This window comes from Trichoplax adhaerens, genomic scaffold, assembly GCF_000150275.1.
Source record: "Trichoplax adhaerens TRIADscaffold_1 genomic scaffold, whole genome shotgun sequence".
In the NCBI taxonomy this organism is placed as follows: domain Eukaryota; kingdom Metazoa; phylum Placozoa; class Uniplacotomia; order Trichoplacea; family Trichoplacidae; genus Trichoplax; species Trichoplax adhaerens.
In genome coordinates, this window is record NW_002060943.1 from 2641532 (window position 1) to 2669214 (window position 27683).

Here is a 27683-nt window from a genome sequence, read left to right on the forward strand (position 1 = left end):
CTACTGGCAACAGCTTTTACGTAGAATATGCACGAAATGAGAAGATATTCAATGTTGTGGCACGCTAGCACACTAAGGACTAACAGCTAATATACGAGCATGTAACATCATCACCAGAATAGTCAGTAATACTCATTCAACAGTTATACATCAAATTGATGCTGTACCGTGCACAGTATAGTAATCTCCGATTAAGAATTTAATATAATCTTTAATATAGGTATCTAAGTATTTAACATGCTGAATAAATGCGGATATCATACAATAAAATTACTGCTATTATTGGTAAATGAAGCGATCTAAAATTTGCTTAAAATAAGAATCTAATAATCTAAGATTAAGAAAAATTAATTAGCAGCAATTCAGGCTTCCATTCCTTTACAACCTATTCATATGTAATATCGCTAATAACTGTAATATAACTAAGCTAGTACATCATAAGTGGCTGATTCTATGCTTGTCGCACCAACAAGCAATTATAGAACAAATGTTATTTTGTGGTATTCAATCCTAAAGCAATTGCAGCTCTAATACGATATCCATATCAATTTTTTCGCCAAATATTTGATATAAAATTCATTGTTTATAATATCATGATTTTTATCGCCAATAAGGCTATGATATGAAACAATTTTAGATTGATGTTAAATTAATTATTGGAATAACTTGGATAACAAGTGCAAACGATGTCGTTTTTCATGACTAGTCTACAACTTCAGAAATATCCATATCATTTCTTTGTAACAGCGAATGTAGTAGTGTAGTGAATCTTTCAGAAACCACTGCATTGGAATTCTTCATGTTCTTGTATAATTCGATTCCTTGGTTAACATCATTGTTATTGCCTATCAAGAAAAGAAAATTAGAACTTTAATCAACATCTGCTACTTATCGTTTGCATTACAGATAAAAATTGGATAAAGCAATATTTAGCAAAATATCATACTATAAACAAGGAGTAGCCCTTCGTTAAGATAGGATTGATCCAAAGGAACATGATGACGTTTAGTAAACTCTTGAAGCGTTTGTAATATTTCTAAGTTATTGGTTCTCACACAAGTTTTAGCTATCGCTTTAAATCGAGTGATTAAACGACTGGAATTTTCGCCCTTCAAATACTAATACAGATAGAGAATTAAAAATATTTTATCATACTTAATACTCACATAATCATTTATGATATCAACGATAAGCGATTATATAACTATCATTGCTTAGTCCTATTAACCTTGTAATAATTATCAGCAACTGCCACTTGGTTTGCAGCTAAATTGGAAGCTAACAATATTTCTTGCATTTCATTATAATCGATATCAAAAATTCTCCGCATATCCTTAACAACTACAAATAGCACAATGTTAGAACTTAAGAACTTGTAATATACGAATTAAATTGAGCAGTAGTGATCGTCACTTACATGTATTAGCAGTATCTTGATCATTTTTAGAAATAGCTAACGTTATCATCTGCTCGAAAGACCTAACATATGGTACTTTGTTTTCAGCCAAAGCACAGTCAAGAATCTCTTTTGCTCGATCAAGGTTTCGACTGCAAAGTGTAGTAATAGCATTACAAATATTACATAACGGATTTAGTAACATCATGTTATTTATTATTATATTAATGCACCTTTCAGCGAATAATCCAATCAAAATAACGAAACATATCTTTGGTATTTCTACTTGTAAGTCTTTCATTTCCAAGTACAACTTATAAGCATTTTCACAATCACCTATCATCAAATATTGATAATTGCTTTACTTCATTGCATTTCCAGTTCAGAAATTTAACATTGAAGGATAATAAATTTGCAGAAGCAAATTTGTATATTGTGCTTCACCTCGATTTCTGTAGGCTTTCAACAAAGATGTATAAGCAAATGGTAAAGGAGTGTTCCCTGCGGCTTTAACCTCAGCTAATTTTTCCAAAGCAGCTGTTAACGTAGATATTATGTCAATTAATTTTTATCCTCAATCTGTACCCTTTATACCCGATTCGATTCAAGTACAATTGTTACTTGTAACGGACTATAAAAATTTTACCTTCAATATTCATCTGTGACGCCGCAGCTTCAACATACACATTCATTGTCATAATATCTTTACTTTCACTTTCAATAGATCTATGAATTGAATTTTCATAGTTGTATTTACTTCTAGTTTATCATAATATCAGCTTAATTGTACCTTCTCCAATTTACTTACTGCAATGCTGCTGCTTCGTCTCCACGCCCAGCCCGTTGTAGGGCCGTAATTATCATATGAATAGCCGCAGAAATCGGTCTAAATTTAGTGTAAATTCCAACATTACAAAAAATATACTTCTAGATGCAATACAAAATACTGAACATTTACTACTAACCTTACAGACTTCTCTACCATTTCATCATAAATTCTTAAAATCTGGTCGAAATTCTAATAACAAAAATTAAGAAAATTATCGATCTGAAAGTTATGTACAAAATCGCACCTGAGGATTTCATTTTACCTTTGACCCATGATATGCGAATATTAAGTGAGAATAGCTTAGATTCGTTAAACCATCTTGAGCCTGTAAAAAGCATACCAATTAATTATAAGCATACTAACTGAACCGTACATTACGTTACATTACAGCCAAAGACATGCCACAAAGTCTAACCTTTAACTCATCAAAGCACTTCTGCGCTAAATCTACTTTACCAAGTTTTGCGAGCATCTGACCATCAGAAAAACGCAATGTTAGCATACACACGTAGTAGCGATTGTAGAATGTGAAAAAAATCTCAATAATTACAAGTTACTGTTCACTCTACCTTCAAGACAACTCTGTACTGATATTTATCGAGTGATAGCTTATGATCTCTCATTATCCTGCCGTACTATAAAGAACGGAAATGCAAAATTAATGAAATAGTAGTCATCTACATATTTTATCTAAAAATTTAATGTTTTATGGCCAATTTTGCGGATGACACTAATCCCGTTAGTACTAAAAGTGAAGTAAACATAGTTACCCTAAAAAAAGCAGCTTCGTTCATTTTACGGCATAATCCACTAAGTACTCTGGTGTGAACAATGGAAGTGACATGTTTTCCCAAACCCTAATAAAACAATTTAAAAATTATATTTAGTCCTAAGTCTTACTGCTGTCAAAAGCCATTAAAGTATATTCTATGAGCTATCAATCTACCTCTTTTAATAGCGATTCAACCAATTCTTCAGCTTGTGAGGTTTGCTCATTGTTAACGAAATTCGATACTAACTCTTCAATGATACTATAAACTATAATATCGGTGAGGTTAAATAAATTTTATCGCCTTACATATTATTGTGAGCAAAAAAAGTCATCCTATGATATTCTTACTTTTCGAATTCAAATCCTCTCTGGAGTTCACCATCTTGATGTACTACGAATTATACGACCATTCAAAACAGCATATCTTTACTATATACTATCAAATTAATGTATCAATCTATCTAAACGATTGCTTACGTTTAAACATCCTTCAGCGTTAAAGAGTCTATTTAGAACGAACAAAAATCATAGATCAAACAAATAATCTAAAAAATACGGTCTTGTAGTATTATTGGCATATAGGTTACTTTAATAGTGAAAGTATGGTTGCTGATTGCTTTTCAAGAACTTCTGGCACCATTCTAGGCAATAATTTTTCAACTAAAGTTATGTAATAACAAAAGTAAGAAAATTTAAAACACTGCTTGATTTTTAATAATAAGCATTACGTAAAGCTATGAGATAAAAGTATAATACCAATGTATCAAATCTGTCATCGTAATTATCCTCATGCTTACCGATAATTTTAGAATCATCAATACTTTTTAGGTGAGTTGCGATAGCATTAATCAGGCTAAGAGATACTTTGATATTGTGACTCTATTAAGAAAACAGTAAATAAAACAAATTATCTATGAAAAACCTTACATTCTATAGACTGACAATATACAACAAATCAGTTGTATTAAAAGTTTATAAATAAAGCTAAGATTACCTCAATTGCTGATACAATATCATTAAGAGTTCTATTCTTTCCAAAGCAAGACATAAATATCGAATACCTATATACATAGAGTAATTGATATAGAAATAAACGATCTTTTTCCGATCTTAGGATGACATAACCTATAGCAACAAGCATCATTTCCAGCAAAAGCAATATACTTACGTTATTTTATTCCCCAATATCTTACAAGAATCCATGAGATGGAGCAAATTAACGGCTCCTAAAAATTGTCAACAAGAAATTTCATACAGTTAACCATAATAGGTATTGCTGGTGATACAAAAATTACGTTCTCTCATTTTACCTTCAATATCTCCCTTTTGACGGTACTGGATAAACATAGGATATACGAAATGAGATCGCACTGGAATTTTCTAAAAACAGGCGTACAAATTTGTTGGTTAAGCCTCGATAAAAATTTTCATTTAAACACAAAGTGCTCATAATTTCTGTAGTATCGTCGAAAAGGAACTGCAATAATAGAACTATCATTGAAATTTACCCTCTGGGCCATTTCGCGGACGCAGTCAACAGCTAGGTCTAGAGATCATTGTATCAGTTACAGAGTTAGCAAGATGCTAATCTGGTGTATTAATAATTAAGCTTATAAATGTTTAAAAGTTCAATATTATAAATTACCTGTGTTTCTGTTATCATGAAGAACATCAAGAAAATCATACCATACATAGTGATCGATTAATTTCTCATGCTCAATGTCCCCTATAAAATTGAGTTTATCTTTTGTTTCCTAAATGATACCATTAAAACAGTGGAACAACCAACATCAATATTATTCGTTGTATGTAATGAATGTCTTATGGTCGTATGGTTCTTACAGTTTCCATTCTAGCAACAGCCCGAAGGAGAGAACGGAGTGTCATGTTGATATTATCGTCCCGATTGCTTGGATTAATATGAACGATGTCCTTCAATATAAATAGGGCACCCTGAAAATCTCCCTCAAAGCATAGGTCGATCATCGTGCCACGTAAAGCTATACAAGGTCAGAAGAAGAAATTTTATGTAATTTTTGTGACTTTTGGATTTGACCTAATAACGAAAATTTTAACCCACCTTGAAAAAGAGATATTTTGCCTTCAATACTATCCAATACCTATCATGAATAAGGATTAAATGAATGATATTATGATGTGAAATAAATGCTCTTCCAGTATTTTACAAGTCAGTTACGCCTATTGTGGCGTTGTTACTGTTATAATTTGTTGCTTACATTAGGAATGAGAAAACTTTTCTTAGTTCTTGAAAGAGCTTTGATTACAGAGCTATAAGTATGACGATCAGGCAAAATGTGATCCTTTTGCATCATCTGAAATACCTAGTATCAATAGAGTAAGAAGATATGATACGGGCGTAAGTATCAACTAACTATTAGAAATTTGCAAAAGTAATACCTTTTCTAGCGATAGCCAATTTCCTCGTTCAGCGACAGCGTTAACTAAAGCCGTGTAACTAATTTGGCTTGGCATGATGTTGTTCTGTCTATACATATAACATTAAAAATGGAGACAGAATATTACAAAATCTTGTCCTAGAAATTTACTACCGTATATAAGAGTTTCAACAGTGAACAAAATAGCAAGTCATACACGCTGTGTTTTATCCCAACCTCATCAAATCAAACGTTGCGTATGAATTATCCAGATCGCTAAATATATGAAATAGACGCATAATAAAAATTTGGTAAGATTATTCCATTTGAGGTGAAAAAGTCGTCTCGGACTAACAATCATTGAATCATAGTGTATTACTCAGCTCTGGCATGCCCAGTTATTAAGGCAGCATAGACCGATTCTGATATTGACATATCTTCATTTTTCATATAATCCAAGATAGTACTAGATAACATTACGATATTAAAACATTAGTCTGTCCATCAAATGCGATATGGTTTAAGTTTAAGTGTTCAACCAGTAGTACTATCATATTTAAGAATCGCTATACCATCTATTACGTGGTACGAAGTAGTAATCAATCTACTAACCTGGCAGCCTTAATGTCACCTTGAATACCATATGCTTGTAATATATTGATGTAAGTCGTCTGCGTAACATCATTTAACGATTACAATCCAATTTGGAGAAATTATCGAGTATTATTCAAATATAACTGAAATACTTCTAGCTCATTCAATTAACAAAAATGATCTAAAATAAACCTTGTCAGGAGAAACATTTTTAGCTCTCATGGAAGACAGAAATTCGATAGGTGAAAAAGTGTGTTCGCAAAAATTGTAGACCGTTAATAATTCATTGTAATGATTAACGTTGAATCTATAATCTAAAATCAATATCGATTGAAATTAATGATAAGTTTATTATGAATAAGGGTAAGCAAGATGAAACTGTTCTCAAACGAAATAGACAGTTAACATTGTCGAAGCAAACTGGATGATTTCTCTAGAGTTGATAGTATATATACATGCGAACAAATTACACTAAAGACAGATCGAAAACAGATAATAAAAAGTTAAATTTGTTGTAAGAAAGCTGACTTATTTTAACCCATTTACAAAATTTTATCAAGCATATAAAATATAATATAATATAATACTACATCTGATTCATCTTTTTTACCTTTTGGTGAGTATAAGTGTAAGTTGGAAAGGTGATAAAAATGTTGTTAATACTTAACAGGCAAAAGTAAGAAAGTAACTCCAACTACTCTCTTACTGCAGTAACTTGTTATGTGCGTTGATTTGCCTGTCATACACTATAGCCGATTGAATTTTATGATCGTTCATGCAAACAATATTTCTAGCTCACGTACCTCTAGAAGCCAATTTTGCCCAAAATTGATGCACTAACTCGATACGTTGTTCAGGTTTAACATCACGCAAGCGTTCGCCACAATTGCGAATAATATCACAGCCAAGACTATGAGATATAAACTCTATAAATACAATAAATAAGCAAATATCAATCTATTATTTCCATTGTATGATATCTATTTTATAACTATTCAACATTGTATTTGTACGATATTGCATAGTAATTTTCTTCAATCATTCCATGATCCATCGTAACACTATGGTCTTGTCGCTATTTCTGACGTATACGTATTTGCCGCATAAGATGAAGAACTTGCATCCTAATAGTCACTGATTTACCCGTCATCATAGTACTGTACAAGCATGTGGCTAAGTGCAACTTTGCAATTGTTCAAGCTTTGCAAAGCAGTTACTGGACAGTAGGTCGCCAAGATTTTGTAGTAGTGTACTGTATTACTCCTATCTAGCGATTATTGTAGATTGTGTGCGATTCGTAAGGTAGAGGTGAATTCGATATGATATTTGCATTCGCATCACGATCATTTACTGAGCAGTTTGTATTTTTTCAACAATCAAATTGGTCTTTTACATTGATGTTCATGCTACAAAGACCACTACAGTCCATTACAATGAAATTTAAGTAGTCAATACTGCACTCCTGTTCTATAACATCTATCCATAATTCTAATAGTAGCATCGTTGGCGAGCTCTCAAAACGATATCTACTTACTTTAGGCCTACAGTCAAGAATGCATATCGTGCTATTTGTGTCATCGTCAATCAGTCATACTGCAGTATTGCCTTCGTCAAGTCTGTTTTAGCCAATCGCATTGGTTGGTATATACCCCAAATAATATTCAACTATGGTATTATCCATTTAGTGGTTTGTCTATCCCTTCTATACAAGTATCGTATTGCATTGCATGATGATTTATCAATTATCCATCATTAGGCAAACATTTATTCGTAATTCATTGAACTGCACTCGATTTCAGAGAGAACATTTTGCAAGGGTCGTAGTATGCAAAAGGAGCAAGCTAACGACTGGCAGCTATGAATCAATGTTAAAATGATGATGGCCATGAAGAGTAGAGTATTGGTGAATTGCTATGATAGAGTGATTACTTTGTGTTCCGATTTTATCCTTACCTAAATCGCATATTCTTTGAAAGTCGAGTAGGAGAATTTCCTTGGAATAAATTTCACCCATGCGTGGTATCGGACGAGCTCTTGGACGTCGAGGTGGACGTTGTGAGGGAGTCGTTGAGGGATCTTTCTGGTCGTCTTTGACTGTTAAAAAGTTATCAAAATCTAAAAATTCATAGCTAAACGTGGAAGTTTCTTTTTTCTTGGTTGGATCAGCAGTTTGGGCTGTTTCAGCATGTGTATTGCATGCAATTCGGCTGATGGATAGCCATCGACTAGCCCCAATGGGGGCAATTTGTGGTTTACTGAGGAAATTCTTGACCAGTGAATGACTGACAGCCTGGTTGCGAGCGTTGAAGACAACAGGCCGCTGCACAAGGAAGCGAGTAGACACTCTCCACATTTTGCACCGATGAATATAAAGTACCAACAAGAAGATAAGCGGCAATAACTATCAGCAATGCAAGAATTCTTTCTTGATAGTGCTTAAAATAAGTCAATGAGTAGAAAAGGAAAGAGGATTTTATGCTGGTAAATCTCTCCAACGCCAAGCTGCCAACTGTAGCTCTTTTTCTCCTCTTTTTGGCTTCAATGCCCGACTTCAATCAAGGTTAATTCAACTGCACTACGGTCAGTCGCAGATGGTTCAACCTCCGTACAGTACACTGAGTGCCGTAGAGTAGGGTAGGCACAGTATTGGTGGACGATAGGGCGAACAGTATGGTCGTTTTCCCCCGACTGTGACAGTACACTGACTACAGTGTACAGTACAGCACTGTACAGTACGTTCAGTACAGTGTATAGTACTGTACTAGACTCTAGAGTACAGTACAGTACACTCAGTGAGTACAGTACCTGTATGTGGCTGATTCGACGTGTGAAAGACTCGCTTGACTTGCAGATACAGCGGTATAGTATGTACCGTATAGTAATATACTGTTGACATTGGCTAACATTGGGCACTAGACTCAGTTGCAAGGGTTCTCACTCCACGTGCGATTACAGTACTTTGCCTGACGATTACAGTATTAGTACGTCCAGTCCTGTACTGTACACTGTACGGCACAGACCCTCCAATGGCACGATCTGCAGTAAAAAAAGAACCATCCAGCGAGTGAGTAAAATGGGTCACCAACATGGGCATTAAGCAGGCTTTTAATCCTCTTTCTGATCATTCTACTCAATTTCTACTCTACTGGTGAAAGTGTCATCTACCGTATTGCAGTGTTTTGCAACTTGCTTCTGAAATTTGGTATACTTTACAGTACAGTACATGGCCATGGAGCAGTCAACTCATCATAATAGTACTGTACTGTACTGTATGTGAGCACGCTGTACTGTACAGTGTACAGTACAGTGTACAGTACAGCGTAATGAAATCTGCTGTGCTTGGCCATGGTGCAGTCAACTCATCATTACAGTGTACTGTACTGTACAGTACTGTACTGTATGTCAGCACGCTGACGGTACAGTACAGTGTACTGTAACACAGAGTACTTCATACTGTACTCAACTGGGCTGTACTGTAACACCACACACCCGGTCGGGATGGGAGTAATTGGAGCACGCAAGAGCAGTGGAAGAGATGGTGCACGCTCCACATTGAATGGATGGAATGGATGGCCATTGCTTGCATAGACAAAACTAAACTCTCCAATTGAATCAACACCTCCAAGAAGCCATAACAAATAAGTAAGTTTGTCAGATAGGCAAGAGGATAAACTTGAATCGTTTATGTTGCTTGTAAGGCAATTTTACAACAGTGGCATATGTACAATACAGCTGTATTATTCCCTAGCGATGATGGACTGACTACTACAAATTTCCAACAATTTGCAGTCGGTCGTCCATGCCTTAGCAGTAAGGCAATGTACTTTGGGCACTTTCTATATAACCTTGTATCTTCACTCTTTGTCATGCTAATTCGTGATCGTTCTAAAATAGAAATTGATCTACTTATAGAGGATAACATCATTGTCAAACTTCTTCCTAATTTGTACATGTATGATACTTGGTTACTGGAGTAGACATTATAGATGAAAAGCCTCGCAGTACAAGACTGAAATCTTGGTCGACGGATGTGACATACGCGTCGTTGTAGAATTGATTGTTAGACTGAAATCTTCAAGTTATGGCCAATAAAGGGAATAAACGCAAGGCAACCTCTGAATTATCACCAGCGTTACGTAAACGAATAAGATACATAGTTTTTACCACTGGTATTTGGTAAGGCCATGCATTTGTACCTCGATTATAGACAGAGTTATGCTAGCTTTTATGCAAGATCCATTCATGAGCTTACTTGCCTATACAGTATACAATCGCGCACGATATTCTTACAGTAGTCCACTCTACTGAGCTGCCGGATGACAATTGATTGGAAGCACAATTCATATATCGTAGTTGATGCATTTTTAATTTCACCCCTAGGATAAATTAACTGCAAAGGAATAGTGTTATACTATAGACGAGCACAACTTTATTGAACTAGTGAAGCATCAGGGTTCTATTACACTTATTGCATCCAATTCCTCTCCATACAATATAAAACATACATCTTATGCTGTACATGCTATCTCTAAATACATATTAATCTACATAATACCATGTTCGACTACATTGATGCATCTTAATATGCAGGCAGCACTACGTGTTAATTACAGTATGTATCAAGATACGCATAGACATGAACATCTATTCAATTAGTTATACTATGATTACACCACTGCACATTACAGCGATTGCATACACGCGCAAACCTTAATAAGGTTATTCATCACTCATAGTATATCAAGGTTAGTGATAACCCCGTACCTCAGATTCTGTTATGCTCTGTTGTCCATAATGGCAATCGTCAACATACGGTAGTTCTAATTTTCCTTGGCTATCTATATGCTGACTTTAACTACAGCATTGATACGCAAGATAATATTCTCGCATAGGATTACTAGCGAAATAATACCCAATAGAAAATGGAAGTAATCAGCCCACACAATATGTACTCTTAGTCTTTGTGACTATCTACATCAAGATATCTAATGGAATATAATGTGCATATGCAATTATTTAGCTACAACTCACTATCAATTAATAGGTATTGTTTTGAATTTGCGATCAGGGTCCTCGTAAATATAACTGGAGCAGCTATCTTTCTAGCTATGAAACCGACTGTCGCCCGTCGGCGTGCTGAGAGAATACTAAGGGAAGAAGAGGAGAATAATAGTAACAAAGACAGTGCTATAGTCCTTAACCATGACGAACAAGAAATACCAGCGCTATCGGATCCTTTAACACAACAGCAGCAGCCACAATCGATCATGGCACGATTAGCTGCTTATTTTAAATTCTGAAGGATCACATAGCGACTTCTACACTCAAATTGATAGAACATTGCTTATTAGTTGCTAAGGCCTGGCAATGAATGCTGTGGCACAATATCTACACAAATAGCCTCCATTAATGTTGGAACTTGTCCATCATTTTCAACGATCATAATGGTCAAATTTATAAATGATCGGGAGTTAGTGAACATCCATTGTATATTGCTTAATCATAATTATAATGTAGCTCAGATCTATTTAAATGAATAGCATCACTAATTTCTACCAATGTGTAGGTAAAATGTGATATATTGTACCAATTCCTTATAAATGATGTTATCGATTTATAGTCTGCGAGTACAGATTAAACCCAAGCTTTTACTAAATTGCATCTGTAAACCATCTACTTTAGCTACGTTAGGCTAATATAGCAATTATGCTGTAGTTGTATTAAAATGGTCGCCTTTATTTTATGAGGCATAATGCAGTTGCTTTTAAAAAAATTATTCCTTAGCGAATCTCCGAAATTTTGAAAAGAGTTGAAGCAGCTTTATGTCTTTTATAGTGTACAACCTATTGTTCAAATATCTTTATAACGATTTTTTTCAACGCTAAATTTTGAATATGTAACAATTTGGATATTATCTTGTTGACAACCCTATAAGCAGCCCTGTGAATGAAAACGATAACACATGGCACAATTTTTACATTGGATTATTAAATATTTATACTCATATTACCAGGTGTATTAGCATTTCTGTGTACGAAATCATATACTAATAAAGTATAGTGAACAAGTTAGTTGTTAATCTCTATCATACATATGAAATTATTGGATGGATATGATACAAGCGTATAATCACATTCCATTACTTATGTCTGACATGATCTAGTTTATAAAGAGATATACTGGCATTTGCAATTGTGACTATTAAATACCTTGTCTTTAAGCAAGGATCAATAATGAATACGCAACATGAAATGGCTAAATATTTCCCTCATGTACATACCCTTCACATAAGGACTTTTATATTATAGTAATATCGATTCTTACAGGGTATTCGATATCACCACAATCTTTCATCTCTTCAGGGTTTACCTGATGCAAGATAAGTTTAGACAGTGATCAACTTAAGAAAACAAGCTATCAATGTTACATCATTTTGGATTATTGCGAGATTGCTATAAGCCAAAATGAAGCACCTACAGAATCGATTGCCTGAAACCTAAAGCATTTGTTATAGCCTTCAAATGCAAAGTGATGAAGTTGAATCAAATTAGTTGATTAAAATAATATAATCTTTCCGCTAGCTGTAAATAGAAACCATAAAGGTGACTACGATTCTGATCTATTAAGATCTAATTATTAAATTAAATGGACTGTTTGACAAAATACATCTTAATCATTATAAGCTATTACAGCATTACACAGTATGGTACAGGAATTACTTCTACAGAGTTAAAATATGGCTATAACATCAATTACTATCGTCGACAGGACGCATGTAGGATTTACTACACAAGAGAATCTGCTCTTTTATTCTCGAAACTCTACCCATACGTCAACATCAGATTGACAAATACTGCACGTGTAACTACTGTAGAAAAATGGTGCTAGAATGTTTAATATAATTTATAATCAATTCATTCATTAATGGTAATGTATGGGTTTTAACTTGAACATTGAACTTCTGTAATAAGTTGAAATCATTACATTAAATAAGTATCGTACTGGCATAGGGAGGGATATTTTTTCTGGTCATTTATTTGGACGGCAGGTCTACCTGTTACTATAAATAATCAAAAGTGACAATAATAACCAAGGCAAAAAGTAGATACAAATAAATTAATTGTCATCATCTGATTCTAAACTAATTTAAAGTAACTCTATCAAGAGTAATCATATTAGTTTCCTTAATTAAGTTGTATTATGCACGCAGTCTTAATGGCTCTAGGGCTTCTATCATGTGATTAAATAACCTACTTACTATATAAACAATGAGACAAGTACTGACCGATACAACTATCCTCTATACTACAATATATTAAGCAATCTCAACGATGATGAACAGATATATAAAATCATATGGTTTGGGTTTTCCTTCAAGCTTAACGATAGATAGGCGTAGTCATTGAGGAGATTTGTTATTCAAGATGGATCGATAATATGGCCAATCTTTGACATGCTATCGAATAAGATAGCCTTACTAGTTGACTATACCAATAAAAAAGATGTCAATGTTTGTTATGCTATAACAAGCAAGACGAAAAATTTGACCGAATGCTATTGTGGAACAAGTAGATATCATAATTAAATATGAGTAGCCTAAAAATGGATTAAACTTACCCAACGTAGTTCTCAATTTGCTCTAGATTGCAGATTTTTGACTGCCTTTCTTATTTATATTCTTGACCAAAGTGGAGATTATAGTGATATACCAGCTACAAAATGGGGCTCAGTCACTACATAGAGACCGTGATTGAGAGAAATTATCCTAAAATGATTACTGATATCCCATTACAACAGTTTTTGATTGATTTAAGAGCTAGACAAGTCCTATCGAATGAAGAAGTCGATGAATTAAATTCATTCCGAACCAATAAAGAAATGATTTATAACTTTATTAAAATCCTCAAGTTTCGAGCCGATCAAGATTTCTTTCACCTCTGTGATACTTTGCAAGAACATGGAGCTATAACAGTACAAGAATTTGGTGAAGCATTGCAAAATGAAGCAGAATTGCGACGTAGAGCAGGTAAAATATGTTGTAGCTCCGTGATGACTAAAACAACTATTTTCTCAACAATTCGACCTGAAAAATGTTCAAAGTTGCTAGTAACAGCGAATGTGATACCGTAATGATCGAATGATGGAGTAAATTTATTTTTGTAGAAAGAGAATATCCAACGATGCACTATTGTTATGCTTCATAAAATCTCATTAGAGTAATGCTACAGGTTGCTATTAGTGAAGGATATTAGCAGAATAGCTGAATGAAATTTATTCTGCTGAAAGAGAAAAATTACAAACACTGTTATGTAATAACAGTGTTTGCAAAAATTGTACTGGAATGATGCTATAATTTCTTAGCTGTAGAGTATTTATACGTTGTAGACCAACCGAGTAGAATTTACTTTTGAAGGAGGAAATGAATTTGTAGTAGCTTAGAAATCAACAAATAGTAGTGCATGGTTTTCACCCAAAACAACACTACAATTTTATAGTCGTATAGAGGGTTGCTTACTGATACATTTCAGAATAGACGAGCAAGTTTCAATTTTGTAGAAAAGAAAAGAGAAGGTTAAGTGCTATGCATGATTACGATATTCCTGATTATGAGTGTACTAACCCAAATTTGACTATAGATAGTGCTACATTAACCAGAATATTATGCAGTAGAATTATTAGAAGTTCCAGGAAAGATGAGTAAGTTTCAATTTATTGAAGGAAAAAACCGATTTATACCAATATGTAGCTCTAGTATTGATTAATGTGTAACTGGAATAGTAGGATAATTTACTGTAGAAATTATAAAATACGCGTTGGTGAGCTAAAATTTCTCGTGCATTGAGACATTTTTAATATGTTTGTAAATGCAATTTGGATAAGACTGCTACTAGTAGCTAATTCTATCGCCTAACTTGATGATATGTCTCTATAATATCAATGCATTAAAACTGCATAAAATTACAGTAAAATAGAACTCCATTAAAATAGGATAATAGAAGCTTAAACAGATTGAGAATAAATCAATCGATTAGCCTTACGCAATTCTAGACTAAATGTTTCAATAGCAATCAATATGTTGATAGATAAAGTACTGTAAGCTTGTCCACCATTTTGGGGTATCCAATTTATTCGAATTTCAATTCTTCTGATGTGCGTGTGTATTGATTAATCGGATACACCTATCGGAAGTATTACTTTTAGTTATAGGAATTCAATACTAACCTATCCTATATTTTCGTTTATTTTAAATAGAAGATGAGAATGAGAAAGGAAAGCCGACTAATTCAGGTGTTTATTTCATTAATTTTTGATATCGAATTTATAATTAGGAGCAGCCTATTTTATGAATACAAGTGCAAGGGTAGAAAGGTTATAAAGCCGTGCTACATTCTCTATACCTACCATGAAGAGGCGAGAAAACGCCTATGATTTCTACTATCGTACTAATCAACGTATAATCTAGAAATAATTCAAAATTGCAATCAAATGTCTAGGATTAATATAATAATTAACCGAAAGAAAGCACGCCTTGTTGCATGGAAGGAATCAATTTATATTTAGGATTTTAGCATACCGTACATTAATACAGTTGAATAATTTTTTGATTTGTAAAATTTACGGAATAATTGTAGAAAGTGCATCATTTAGCCTCTTATTCTACAATGTCAAGAAAGATATAGCTTTAATATTCCTCATATCCTAACAATCTTGTTTTTTCCTTGTTAGCCTATTTGCTACGAGATCTTCCTCCAACTCCCGAAAGTCACTATATAGTACGCCAAACTTTTGTTGATAAAATTTGTAGCCATTTGAAGGATATCGATAATTCGCAAGGTCATCTTCTAATACATGGGATGGCTGGCTGTGGCAAAACAATTGCTGTATGCCAGTCTGTCAGGATGGTGTTTGAACAAGGATATTTTCAATCTCATGGTGTCTACTGGGCTAAACTAGGTAACTAAATGAACTGTACTGCAAATTAGGATCGTCATTGATGCCCACTTAGCTGCTAGACCGATGCCAATTCTAGTTTTATAAATCATTTTCTTAATCGATCATGACATAAAAAATTTGCTTTTAAGTTTTCACAGTGAAAGCGAGTAACAAATAAGGATCTATTTCAATTAACAAGATTTAAGCACAAAATTAGATTTCTTAGTAAGTTCTTATTCGATATTGATCATTAACTATCGACACCGTAAATCGGATTAGAATCAAGTTAAATACGATAAAAATGAAAAATTAACGCTCAAATAGTACTCTTAATTATATTAAATGCTTCACAGCAGATAGAAATTGATCTGGTTAATACTCTAGCTGGTAGACATTAACCTTCACCTACATCAAATTCTTTACAGCAGAAATAAGTTTAAAATAATTTCCTGGAAGATCTTGCATTTTTAACCTTGAAAGATGTTCTATAGCAGATATACATTAAGTTTTTTACTAATTTAATAATCGACATTAATCTTTAAATGGATCGAATATTCTACTCTAGGTAATCAGTTCATAATTACATAAATGAGATGAAGAAGATTACTTTTATTAATATGTTTTCTAACTGAAATTGCTTTTGAACTACATTAAATATCCTATAATAATAAAATAATATACGTAAGCGTAAATTGGTTGCTTTCGTGGCTTGTTGATGATAGCATTTGGCGGCATTAAATGTACTGTAAGATTAGTTAATTGCTAATTTTTAAAATAAATTGATCTTTAATTAACCGACACAAAGCTTTATATTTAGCTATAAACTTGTATATAATTTGAATAAGTTACCTAGGCGGAGACGAAATTAGAGAGTAATATGTACGAATAAGCGATAAGTTCAGGTTGCAATTCGGGCCTACTCAAATATTTTGCTACCCTAATTTGTTACAAAAAAGCTTATCATTGAAAGCAGCCAATGATTAGAAAATTACGCTTTTACCGACGATAGATCAAATTTAACAATATTATGGCTTTTGAAAATTAGGTGATATTGGAAAGGATAAGCTGTTTACTATACTAAAGAGTTTATGCATTAAGATTGGAGTTACTTGGAAAGAACCACCTCAAAATTTAGAAGAAATCGATGCCTATGCTAAGCAATATTTCGAAGGTTTTATTAATTTAAATAATCCCATTCTCTAGATTCCAATTATAATTATCGAACGCAATTTTAGCATATTCTCTTGAATTTGTTTACTGAATATCTAGCCTATCGGTGCTTCTCTTATCATAGTCATTTCCTATACTGTTATCTCTCATAGAAAATCAAGACAAAAATAACATTCTATTTATATTTGACGATATTTGGCAAAAGAGCCATTACAATTATTTAAGATTTGCTACGAAATCTATTGCAACTTCGCGTTTTTTTCATCCCGAAAATAAACTTCACTACAAATGTATTTCAGCTTCGGTATGTAGGGGAATTTATACATAGCTGTAGCTATTATTCGCGAAATTAAATGTTGTTTTCAATGTTTTTTGTACGAGAATTTGCTATAGCATTAATGCAATATAAATTAGAACCGATAAATTGCTTTGATTATCTAAAAATAAAATATATATCCTACCGTTATAAAGAATCTTTACTTCTAGTTATACCTAATCTGAAACTAGTAGAAAAATATTGTAGAAATGTGATAAAAAAATTAAAGAAGTTATAAGTAGCTTAGAATACTCTAATCATTTAAATTATCGTTAGCCTTAAATGAATGCTATAGCCATAGTATTCTTGATTTAGAATGCAGAAGAATTTTTAAGTACCTATGCAGAAATTTCTAAATGGGGCCATGACTAAACTAAGGTATGTTTATCTTCGTCTCATTTGAATTTAGGATCGATTTACTTATGAAGAGGCAATAAAAGTCCTAGCAAAAAATAGAAACATTCAAGATCTCCAGTCTCTGTATAATAACCGAAATATTGCTTTAGCTATCGAGAGTTGCGGTGGACTTCCATTAGCCATAGCATTAATAGGTGGCTTACATTTACAAACCGATAAGCAATGGGAAAGTGTTATCAAAGTGATTGAAAAAAAAGAGATCGGTGACTTACCAGCTAACTATGATTTCAATTTATTTGGAACGTTTTCCTTAAGTATCAAGGAATTGGAGGGTAAAAAAAAACAGTGTTTTCTTCTCCTTGGAGTTTTTAAGAAGGTTAAAATTCCTATCGGTTCGATCATGTCGCTGTGGAAGCAGAATGAATGTAGTACAATATCTCTATTGCAAGAATTCCGTAATAAAAGTCTACTACGATTTATTGAGACCAATGGGTAAGACAAAAGAATTAACAAAGTTGCTTGCACGGAAAATATCATTTGATCTTAAACATTCAAGCGTAATTCGCTTCAGTATTTAATTGATAAAATTCCATTCTTGTGTGCTTACATCATGGAAACTTTACAGTAATTTCTACGCTTGCTGTTTGTCATCATGATTATTATCATAATACATGCGAGGATCTTAAGCCCTAAGTTTATATCATAATTATTTAAACTAATCAATTTATCAACTATTAAATTTTATGATATTACATCCAAGGATAAAGTACAAACCTTGAATCATAAATAATTTACTTGGCTTCTAGTAGACAAGTATATAGGAACATCTATTGATCTGATTTACGAGCGCTATCTGGTTTTACAGGCTTTTCGTGTTTATAAATCAAAAAATTTCAGCATTAAGTGAAAATCTATTGAGACCTAGCAACAGCCATAGCTAATTCCTACATTTAATATAGAAATTTACAGGCTGCTAATTAATTTATTAATCAAAAATGTTTACTGTTTTGCTTGCATACGGTACGTAAAGGAAATTAATATTGACAGTATTACTTTTTGTATCGTCTAATCTACTATTTGATAAATCAATGAATAATATAAATGTTGCAAAATCTAAATTTGTAACAACGACGAAATTTAAATCTACTACAAGAAATCTAATACTGTTAGTCTACTATCAGATTTTTCCCCACGGTACAAATCTAAATTTTTAACATGACAAATTAAAGTAAAACTAGAAATACAACATAATGAGCCAATTGTTGGGTTATTTCTTCCCGACATCATCCTCAGGAGGAAGAATTAAATTATATTACTTGTAACGCTACTAATTTCTCTTTATACAAAACTAAACCTAAACTTTATTGAAAAGTCAGGAAGTTTATAGTAAATCGACATAAATATTAATTTTCAATTCATAGATAATATTATAAAACTATGCATTTATTTACAAAGAATACACAACGTCTTAGACAACGGTAAACTCAACAAATATCAAAGTAAAATCATCTAACGAAAATAAGATAAATTGTTAAAGAATTAGATGCCAAAAGTCACTTCGTGACAGAAGTTTAAGCACTTTTTACAATAGCAGTCATTAAATATTCCATTATTAACTTGCCTCGCTTTTCATTCTATTAGTTACTGCATCTTGCATGATTTAATGGTTGATTATCTTCAACAATCGCATGATCCTCAGCTATCAAACAAAGTTTACTGGGAAAATATGAATCAAACATTAGTGCAACACTATTTTTATCATTGCCAAGGTCAATGGGGCACCTATCCAAATGATGGTTACTTCTATCAAAATCTAGTTTATCATGCCATTCAAGCACATGCTGATGTATTACTTCGAACGCTAATGGCTGATTTTAACTGGATGACGTCTAAATTTAAAATTTTCAAGACTTTGTTTAATTTACAGCTAGATTTAGAAGATTATATCAAATATTTAGACAAGCAAAAGGAGGTGAGGAATCCCTTCATAAATGCCTAACATATAATTCTAAATTTATGATACAGATTTTCAGAGTTTTAATTTTATCTAATCAATTTCTTTTTACGAGCTCATATGCTTTTAAGCGTATAATTCATGAAAAATTTAGCAATGAAAATATTCTACATATCTATAGAATATTCCTACGCTAATGCATCGATTTATCATATCTCATAGAATTCTCTACAATATCAAGAACTTCTAACTTCATTACGCCAATATGAATCTTATGCAGATATGGAAACAATGGATTTTATTCAATTTCTGTTAAATACTAATGAAAGCAAGAGTTGGATTATATCTAGAGCACTTCAACTAGCATGTGAAAATACCATTCGTGGAATTAGTCGTTACTGGATGATAACAACGTAATTTTTCTGCAATAGTTTAAAATTAAGCTATTCTATCTATAATTTATAAATGTATATATATATATATATATATATATATATATACAGTACATCTCCACTTTATCATCTATTAAATAGTTGCAAATAAATGTGCTTCATAATTGATTGAATAATTTAGGTATCCGCAAAATAAAGTCAAGTATAGCGCATGGATGGCATCAAAGACTCTGTGTACAACTTTAAATGAAGTTGTACCAAGATGCTCAAGCCTTAAATATGGAAAATTAAACATCATCTATAATGATCTGAATAAGACGCACGAATGTTGTATTACGGTAATAAAGTCCTTTAATATCATGCTAGTCCGGGCTAGTGGCGTGTAGATAAGAATAATAATAACTCAATGCAATCATAAGATGAGTTTGTTTTAAATACTAACCAGTGGCTTCTATAATTTAAATTTTATTCGAGTTTTCTGACCTACCTGTAGCCCGAGCATAATCAATACATTATTGATAACAAGATCAGGTGCATACTGCACATTAGAAAATTATACTGAAAATAGATTATGATATAATTTACAACTCAGTAAATAATTTGATGCGTCATTATAAATGAAGTTCCTTTTTTAATACTTCAAAAGGATTAGAAATAATTTAAATAAGTTATACCTTACATATATTCTTCGTGACAGATCGTTGATTATGAAACCTCAAAGACTATATTTAACTTACCATTACCTAATAAACTTATTGCAAAAATACGTATTTCTCCTGATGGAAAAATTATTGCATATTCCATGAAAAAGGATGAGGATGTAAGTCATGATTAAAGATTTTTATAATTATTTCTTAATGATTAGAACACTCATAATTTCCCAGGTGATATTTCAAACCTTATTCCGCTAATGTATAGACCTGCGCTTTTAAATCTGTCAGTTATTCAATTATGTTAATCTTCTAATATTAAGCGAGAAATTCCTGTAATATCGATTTTGAATACGTATAATTTTGCCACATCGTATTACTTCAACATTGTTAAATAATTTATTCTCATTTATTGTAGACTTTTGTCATGAATTGGGTGGTATATAGTATTGCTACAGGGCAGCAGCTCAACTTTACCTCCAAGGATGGTTCGAAAAGTCCAACCATCGAGGGCAGTTTTCTAGAATTTTGCCCAGTATTAGCGGAAGATCGATATATTCTGATGACTGTATCTAATCGGAAAAATGTCAATGTAAGTCATGCATTTGATAACCTAAATTAGAAATTTAGGCTACTTTCGAAGTTAAATAAAGCAAAGAACTCAAGTATTGTTACGCATCTAGTGATCTATAATAAATTCAAACTATACAGAATCGTTTGATGGCCTTATATATCCTTAGAAGCAATAAAATAATTTAGAAAATCTATCCTCAGCTCATTATTTGTTTAATATAATAGTAGTATCACATCAAAATAGAGTTATAGTGTCAATGTACAAATACAGTAATAATATCAAGAACACTTCAAATGATTAAAGTGTCCGAAAGTAAATATTTTAATAGTTTCATATTCTATACGTATTGTATTATTTTTCTAGTAAGTATTATTTACTTCGTGTACCCGTAAAAGGGTGCTTACTGTGCTGGTAAATGTCACTAAATATTTTAATATTTAAAACTTAATGATTGTGTCATTCTTTATAGCAAAGCTTACGCAATAGCTGACATTTCTATATTTTATGCATATAACAACTATATCTTTAAGAAAATTCACAATGAGATCATTTTAGTATAATTAGGTCTAAGATACAACCATCTGATATCGTAAATGATAGTACGTCATACGTGCACTTAAATCATTTAATCTAAATAAACATAGGTTTTATCAGTAGGTATGAATAGCCTGATTATCGAAATCTGTCATTTTTTTCAGATTTGGATGGTTACAGGAGATAGCATCTGCCAGATATGTAAAACAATAACCAGTTCGGAGAGTATTAATACATGCCAATTTATTGAAAGTAGTTGCAAAATTCTCGTATGGTACGGAAAATATTATGATAATAGAAGGTCGAAAGGTGAAGAAAGAATGTGGGTTAATGAGTGCCTGGTTGATGTAAGGAATTACAATTTGCTATAGTTTTTAATTTTAGTTAACTTTCCAGTAACATTGAAAATGGACTTTTTATAGATACGTGATGCGGAAAATCTGCAATTTCAGTCATCATATATTATGCCTATATATATTCAGCAACGTGATGGTAAATATTTACCTAGCAGTGATCTTAAATTAAAGTATGGTTTTGGTTTGGCCTGTATAAAATTGATTGATAAAAATGGTATCGCAATAGTCGCTGCTTATCAACACATTTTGGGTTACATAGCCTTACATAATATTACTAATGGCAGACATGATTTTGTCAAAGAATTTGCTCGTTCTTTTCAACCAATCTACCTATGTGATAAAAGTATTAATGATATTGTAACATCTGATGATCATCAATTTATTGCTGTGCACACCCAAGGTGAACAATTAAAGGTTAGTTTATTCTACTACAAGTATTATGCCTTTGTAAGAGATCAGATTCGTAAATCGGCTATTATACGTATCCAATTGATGTTCTGTTCTTGCTTATTTTAGGTGTTTAAATTAGCCTCTCGGAATTTTAGCGCCTTTACATCCATTGATTGTATACAATATTATCGGGATTTAATGTTTATACCTGATAGTTATCATCTATTCATTTATGATCCAATACCACCTTCTAGATTATATCGTTATGATTTGCAAGGTATTAGATTTAATTGTTAATGTCTTAATTACCCTTAATCCCACTGCGATTCGATTATCTTATTATATTCACTCATTTTTGTAATAGCAAAAGATCTAAGCTGGCAGCCTATATCATCCGCAACATTGATCCAAGATCAGCAAAAGCTAAATTACAATGAGGAATTGATAGCTTATTCTAATCATGCATTTATAAATAATATTCCCCATGCAGTCCAATTGGTAATAAACAAACGGTATAAAAATTCCAATTTAAGGGTGAGCTTTCAAAATACGCGTAGCTGTTATTCGGTAAAATGCTCAATTGTGGATGAATTTAACTTGTATATTCTGTTTACATGTGTATGTATATATATTTATATACTAATAGATCTATCGAGGAGAGAATTTTAAGCTAATTTCGGAATATAAATTAAAACAAAATTACAAGCAATGTATCCTACATGATGATATGGAGGCAGTTATCCTAGTACAAATATACGAATGTGATTGTAACGATTGCATAAAAGATTGTCCAACAGATCACTGGCATATTATCTTCAGCAAGGTAATTAGAAAATGTGCGGTACGACTATCATCCCTATTTTACTTGCATTTGTGACTTATTGTTCCTGGTATCCTGGAGATATCATCTAGATGATAATTTGATCAACGTCACAACATTAGAGCAGTTTAATATTTAATTTACATAGCGTTCAGAAATTATAAATTTAGCGTTTAATCAAATTAATTTGACATAATTAGAGTAGTAAAAATTGGACAAGCTCATTCTATCGTGCTAGTAATGAAGATATGAATATAATTTAACAAAATGATAATGCCATTTAATCGGTAGCAATCATTTGTAAGTGTTAGTAGAAAGACTGTTAATATACGAGTATAAATTTGCAGATTATCTATTAGTGAATTTGAATATCATTCTATCTTACAGTTGCTCTACGGAATCTTTTACGCAATGAAACGGATGCAAGAAATCAAATATATTTTACCTGAAAAGCCTCATAATATATGGATAGTAAAGTCGAGATTCAGAAAATTCGATAAAAGTTTGATTTTTATACTTCAAGCTAGGGTAAATACATTTAATTATGCTTTAATTTATTCTCAATATTTGATTAGGGAGTTGTGGTAAACTTGATTAATCGTAATCAGTCGTCATTATTTATACCGTAACGAGTCTGAGATACATTCTATCAAATTGACCGTTTATAAATGATTCGATACCTGCTAAGTTCATTAAATTGGCTTAAAATTCATTTCATTGATAAGGTTCATATAAATAGAAATATCATTATAGACGTCAAAAATATATTCGAGAACGTCTTTGCAATACTAACCAAAGTAACAGCTTGCTTTTTCTTTATTCATGGATATATGCATACACACTCAGTATCTAAATGATTGTCAACAAATCATAATTATGAAAATAAATTACCATACCTGCGATCTAAAAGTCTACAGAGATACCGAAAGTGAATTTTATCGAGATTTGAATATTCTCCATTTTGATGATGGTAATCTTGTTACTCATCAAATATCATTAAACAACAGTCAAAGTATCATCAAGGTAATGAATGCACTTTGTATAATTGTTATATGAATTGGAGCTACTATTAGAGCTATGCTATGACAGCGTACTTCCTTAACGTTTCTCCTCTTATTTTTCATGATGTACTTGCTTTCCAAAAATGTAGCATTATAAAATCGGTCAGGCTTTAACTGACATACAATTAATGAAACCGTATCAATATGACAAAAATGATGGAATAGCCTGCAAAATATCCCTTCCTATTAATGAAATGACCAGCGATCTAAATATCGTTACATCAGCATGGAAAAAGGATTCCATGATTGATACTTTTGGGCAAAGTGATACCGATAGCTTTGTAAGTAGTGACAACTTTTAATTCCATTATTCATGATAATTAAAATTTTCTATTTTTTGAATAGTAATGATTAAATTGTCGTCAGAAGTTTAATTTATCAAATGGATTATCTTTAGATTAATTATTGCCAGGGAAATAAAGAATGCTATCTTCTAGTCAAAGAAGAAGACATAACGGTCCATTATGAATACTTCAATGTCTAGTTGATCATTCTGTAGATATACGTATTAACTAAACATAAAATTAACTAATGATCAGTAATTCAATTCTCTGATAGTGTATCTTTCTTATTCACATTTTAGATGTTCACTCTTAATGGTCGAATTCTAATGAAGGGCTACCGAGATGCTACAGCTGTATTTAAAGCTGATATTAATTATATTGAAAATTTATGGCCATATCAATTTTTGGTGGTCATCGAAAAGCTGACATGTAAAATTTATTTTTATAATAAATTAACACTAAAGCTAGTCCAGGTCATTCAGTCACCATATATTAAGATTTGGAGATTAAATGGTAATTCTGATCAATCGCTGTTTATCTGCCAAAGTTTTGACAAAGAATACGGTATCATTAAGCCGGTTACTAATGCGATGATTAAATGAACTATTAAATGTTATCCGGGTTATCAAATACTGTACATTTAAGATGAAAAGATTAAATGCAATTTTCGTTATTAAAAACTACGATTAAAAATATGGGTAATGTTAAGTACGTTATTAATACAGCGGTAGATAAACTAAGAAGATTTCTTTCTTTTTAAGAAGGTACTTTAAATTTGTTATTAGGGTAATTTATCAAATTATAATACGCCTAAGCACTACCAGTTCATAAATTTGCGCTTAATGGATTAATAATTATAACTCAAATACATGTAACCATTTTAACGATATGATATAAAACTGGCATATTAATTGGATAATTACGGAGCTAAATTAATTCTCTAATCCATCTAACGTCATCAAAACTGAATGGTTTAATACCATTTATGCATGAAATTAGAAATTATTTTGATTAACCTGATACGGTACTAGTATGCGTATGGAAGCGGCTGAGTGTACAGCTGCTTTTATCAATAAGGCTAACAAACATTCAGTGCGTAAACAACTTCATATTGAATAAAGCTAAATAGACAGCTACAATAATGACGTGCGTATATTCCAATTTCACGTAATAAGGTAGTATGGTGACATTCGTTCAGCATAAGTGTCCAATAATTTTATAAAATTTAAAGGATGCATCAGTAGCAACAGTTATTGCTTGACTGCATTTGTAGATTACGCATATTGGGGCTTGCTATTGTGCATAACACTGTAAAGCTATGACAAACAATCTCAGAAAGTGACAACCTAATCATAATTTCTAATAGCGAATATTATTTTCCTTAATACAATGATGTAGCATAACAAAAGCTTGTAAAATACCGAAATTACTCATTGCAATCTGCCATAATTGTCCACCAAACAACAAATCATTACGCCTTAAAATCAGTGCGTAAGAATAGATTTACAGAAAATAGACATCAAACCACAGCCTTTAATAGACCGGAATGTCAATCGTGTTAATACTCTAATCGAGGCTAAACTTTCATTTAATACAAAAACAAGCAATAAGTACATTCTCTAAAAGAAAACTTGCACAATCAGGTAGCATCAATTTCAAATTTCATAATTTTATAAATACTGCATCCGTTCCGTTTTTGAAATGTGTTATATGTTAAAAAGGTAATATTGCTTTAGATATTTATCGTATCGAAAAACTCATTTGTTGCAAACGATGTAAAATGATAACTTGATTAAAAATATCTCAGTATGATATAATACATTATCTACGTAACTTTGTCAAGGTACTGTAATACAGCACTTGACTTAATGATAGACATAAGATTATAAATGTGACAAATAATATCTATGAATTAAACCATTATTCCTCTACACACGATTAAAGCACAATTATCCTATTAGTACGATAGGCTAAAGAGGTAATACTGCTAGATAAAAAATAGTAAGGAGGTACAGTACTATACCATATAGACATACAGCAGAGAAATGATTACACTTTTGCTCGAGAATTTTCTGTAACTAAATCTAAACACGTATACTAAAGCAATGATTTAAGAGAGGCCTAAAAATGCAGTTGATAGCCTATAAGAGTGGTAAAAATTTCACTTTCTATTTAGAATTATCACGAGGCACTAATTAAATACTGCGTAACCGTATCTAATGCAAAATAGTTGTTGGATAATGGTCCAGTCATATCTTTAATTAACTTTACACTTTCTAAGTTATAGTCATACGGTAATTTATGGCAGTTATACATTCATACATTACTATATACAGGTAATAATTAATTAAAAAGTATTGTTGGTTCATATTTATTTGGAAGTTAAAAAAATTCAGAAGCCATGCAGAAAGTCAGTCTATGCCTTCAGATCGTGTATTCCTTTACATACCAAAAAAATCACAAGTCGTCATGAATTAATTTAGATAGTATTGTACTTTAGAGACATTATTGTTGCACACAGCCATGATCGATGGTGCGCTTCGTAAACGGTGGAACATTATCACCGTCGATTGAATAATGATTTGTTTGCATATCAATAAAATAACTATAATGGGAAGTGTACGATATACAATTCTCCAGTAGCTGCTTCTGTCCAATTTTAACAGATCTAACGATAATTCCAGATGCGTGTGAATACGGAATACTAAATTCAAGTAGGGCTCGCGGTGGATCACCATAATCGTTAGGTAATTCCATTGATGGTAGCAACGGTGTTTGGCATACCAGCTTATAATTTGTTGGTGATTTACTTTGTGTTAAAGAAATTGTGCCAATATCCCAGACTAACCCACCAAATTCTGCCCTATGCTTAACGCTACCCCCATTAATGGCAACAACAGTTTTT

The 27683-nt window shown here is 32.2% G+C and overlaps 3 protein-coding genes across 3 annotated transcripts; 2 read left to right on the forward strand and 1 right to left on the reverse strand.

Moving 5' to 3' along the window:
• Positions 1 to 702: 702 nt before the first annotated feature.
• On the reverse strand, positions 703 to 8340 carry TRIADDRAFT_51543 (uncharacterized protein; the record flags this gene model as incomplete). The annotated part of the gene is made up of 28 exons (XM_002108498.1): positions 703 to 845; positions 947 to 1118; positions 1229 to 1341; positions 1418 to 1548; positions 1630 to 1732; positions 1841 to 1933; positions 2043 to 2122; positions 2205 to 2282; positions 2362 to 2414; positions 2488 to 2550; positions 2641 to 2697; positions 2795 to 2860; positions 2996 to 3082; positions 3172 to 3263; positions 3795 to 3876; positions 3992 to 4058; positions 4166 to 4223; positions 4308 to 4377; positions 4506 to 4543; positions 4643 to 4751; positions 4840 to 4997; positions 5078 to 5117; positions 5235 to 5339; positions 5416 to 5503; positions 6006 to 6064; positions 6180 to 6301; positions 6791 to 6913; positions 7941 to 8340. 28 exons carry the CDS (start codon positions 8338 to 8340, stop codon positions 703 to 705), a joined length of 2850 nt encoding a protein of 949 aa, XP_002108534.1.
• A 1728-nt stretch (positions 8341 to 10068) lies between these two features.
• TRIADDRAFT_51544 (uncharacterized protein) lies at positions 10069 to 11287 on the forward strand (the record flags this gene model as incomplete). The annotated part of the gene is made up of 2 exons (XM_002107703.1): positions 10069 to 10163; positions 11032 to 11287. 2 exons carry the CDS (start codon positions 10069 to 10071, stop codon positions 11285 to 11287), a joined length of 351 nt encoding a protein of 116 aa, XP_002107739.1.
• A 2419-nt stretch (positions 11288 to 13706) lies between these two features.
• On the forward strand, positions 13707 to 25380 carry TRIADDRAFT_51545 (uncharacterized protein; the record flags this gene model as incomplete). The annotated part of the gene is made up of 20 exons (XM_002107704.1): positions 13707 to 14013; positions 15240 to 15275; positions 15714 to 15941; positions 16966 to 17091; positions 17243 to 17394; positions 17816 to 18255; positions 19405 to 19735; positions 19940 to 20130; positions 20291 to 20447; positions 20807 to 20929; positions 21178 to 21351; positions 22032 to 22214; positions 22290 to 22637; positions 22740 to 22890; positions 22978 to 23147; positions 23260 to 23436; positions 23821 to 23961; positions 24280 to 24456; positions 24584 to 24775; positions 25078 to 25380. 20 exons carry the CDS (start codon positions 13707 to 13709, stop codon positions 25378 to 25380), a joined length of 4107 nt encoding a protein of 1368 aa, XP_002107740.1.
• Between the last annotated feature and the right edge of the window lie 2303 nt (positions 25381 to 27683).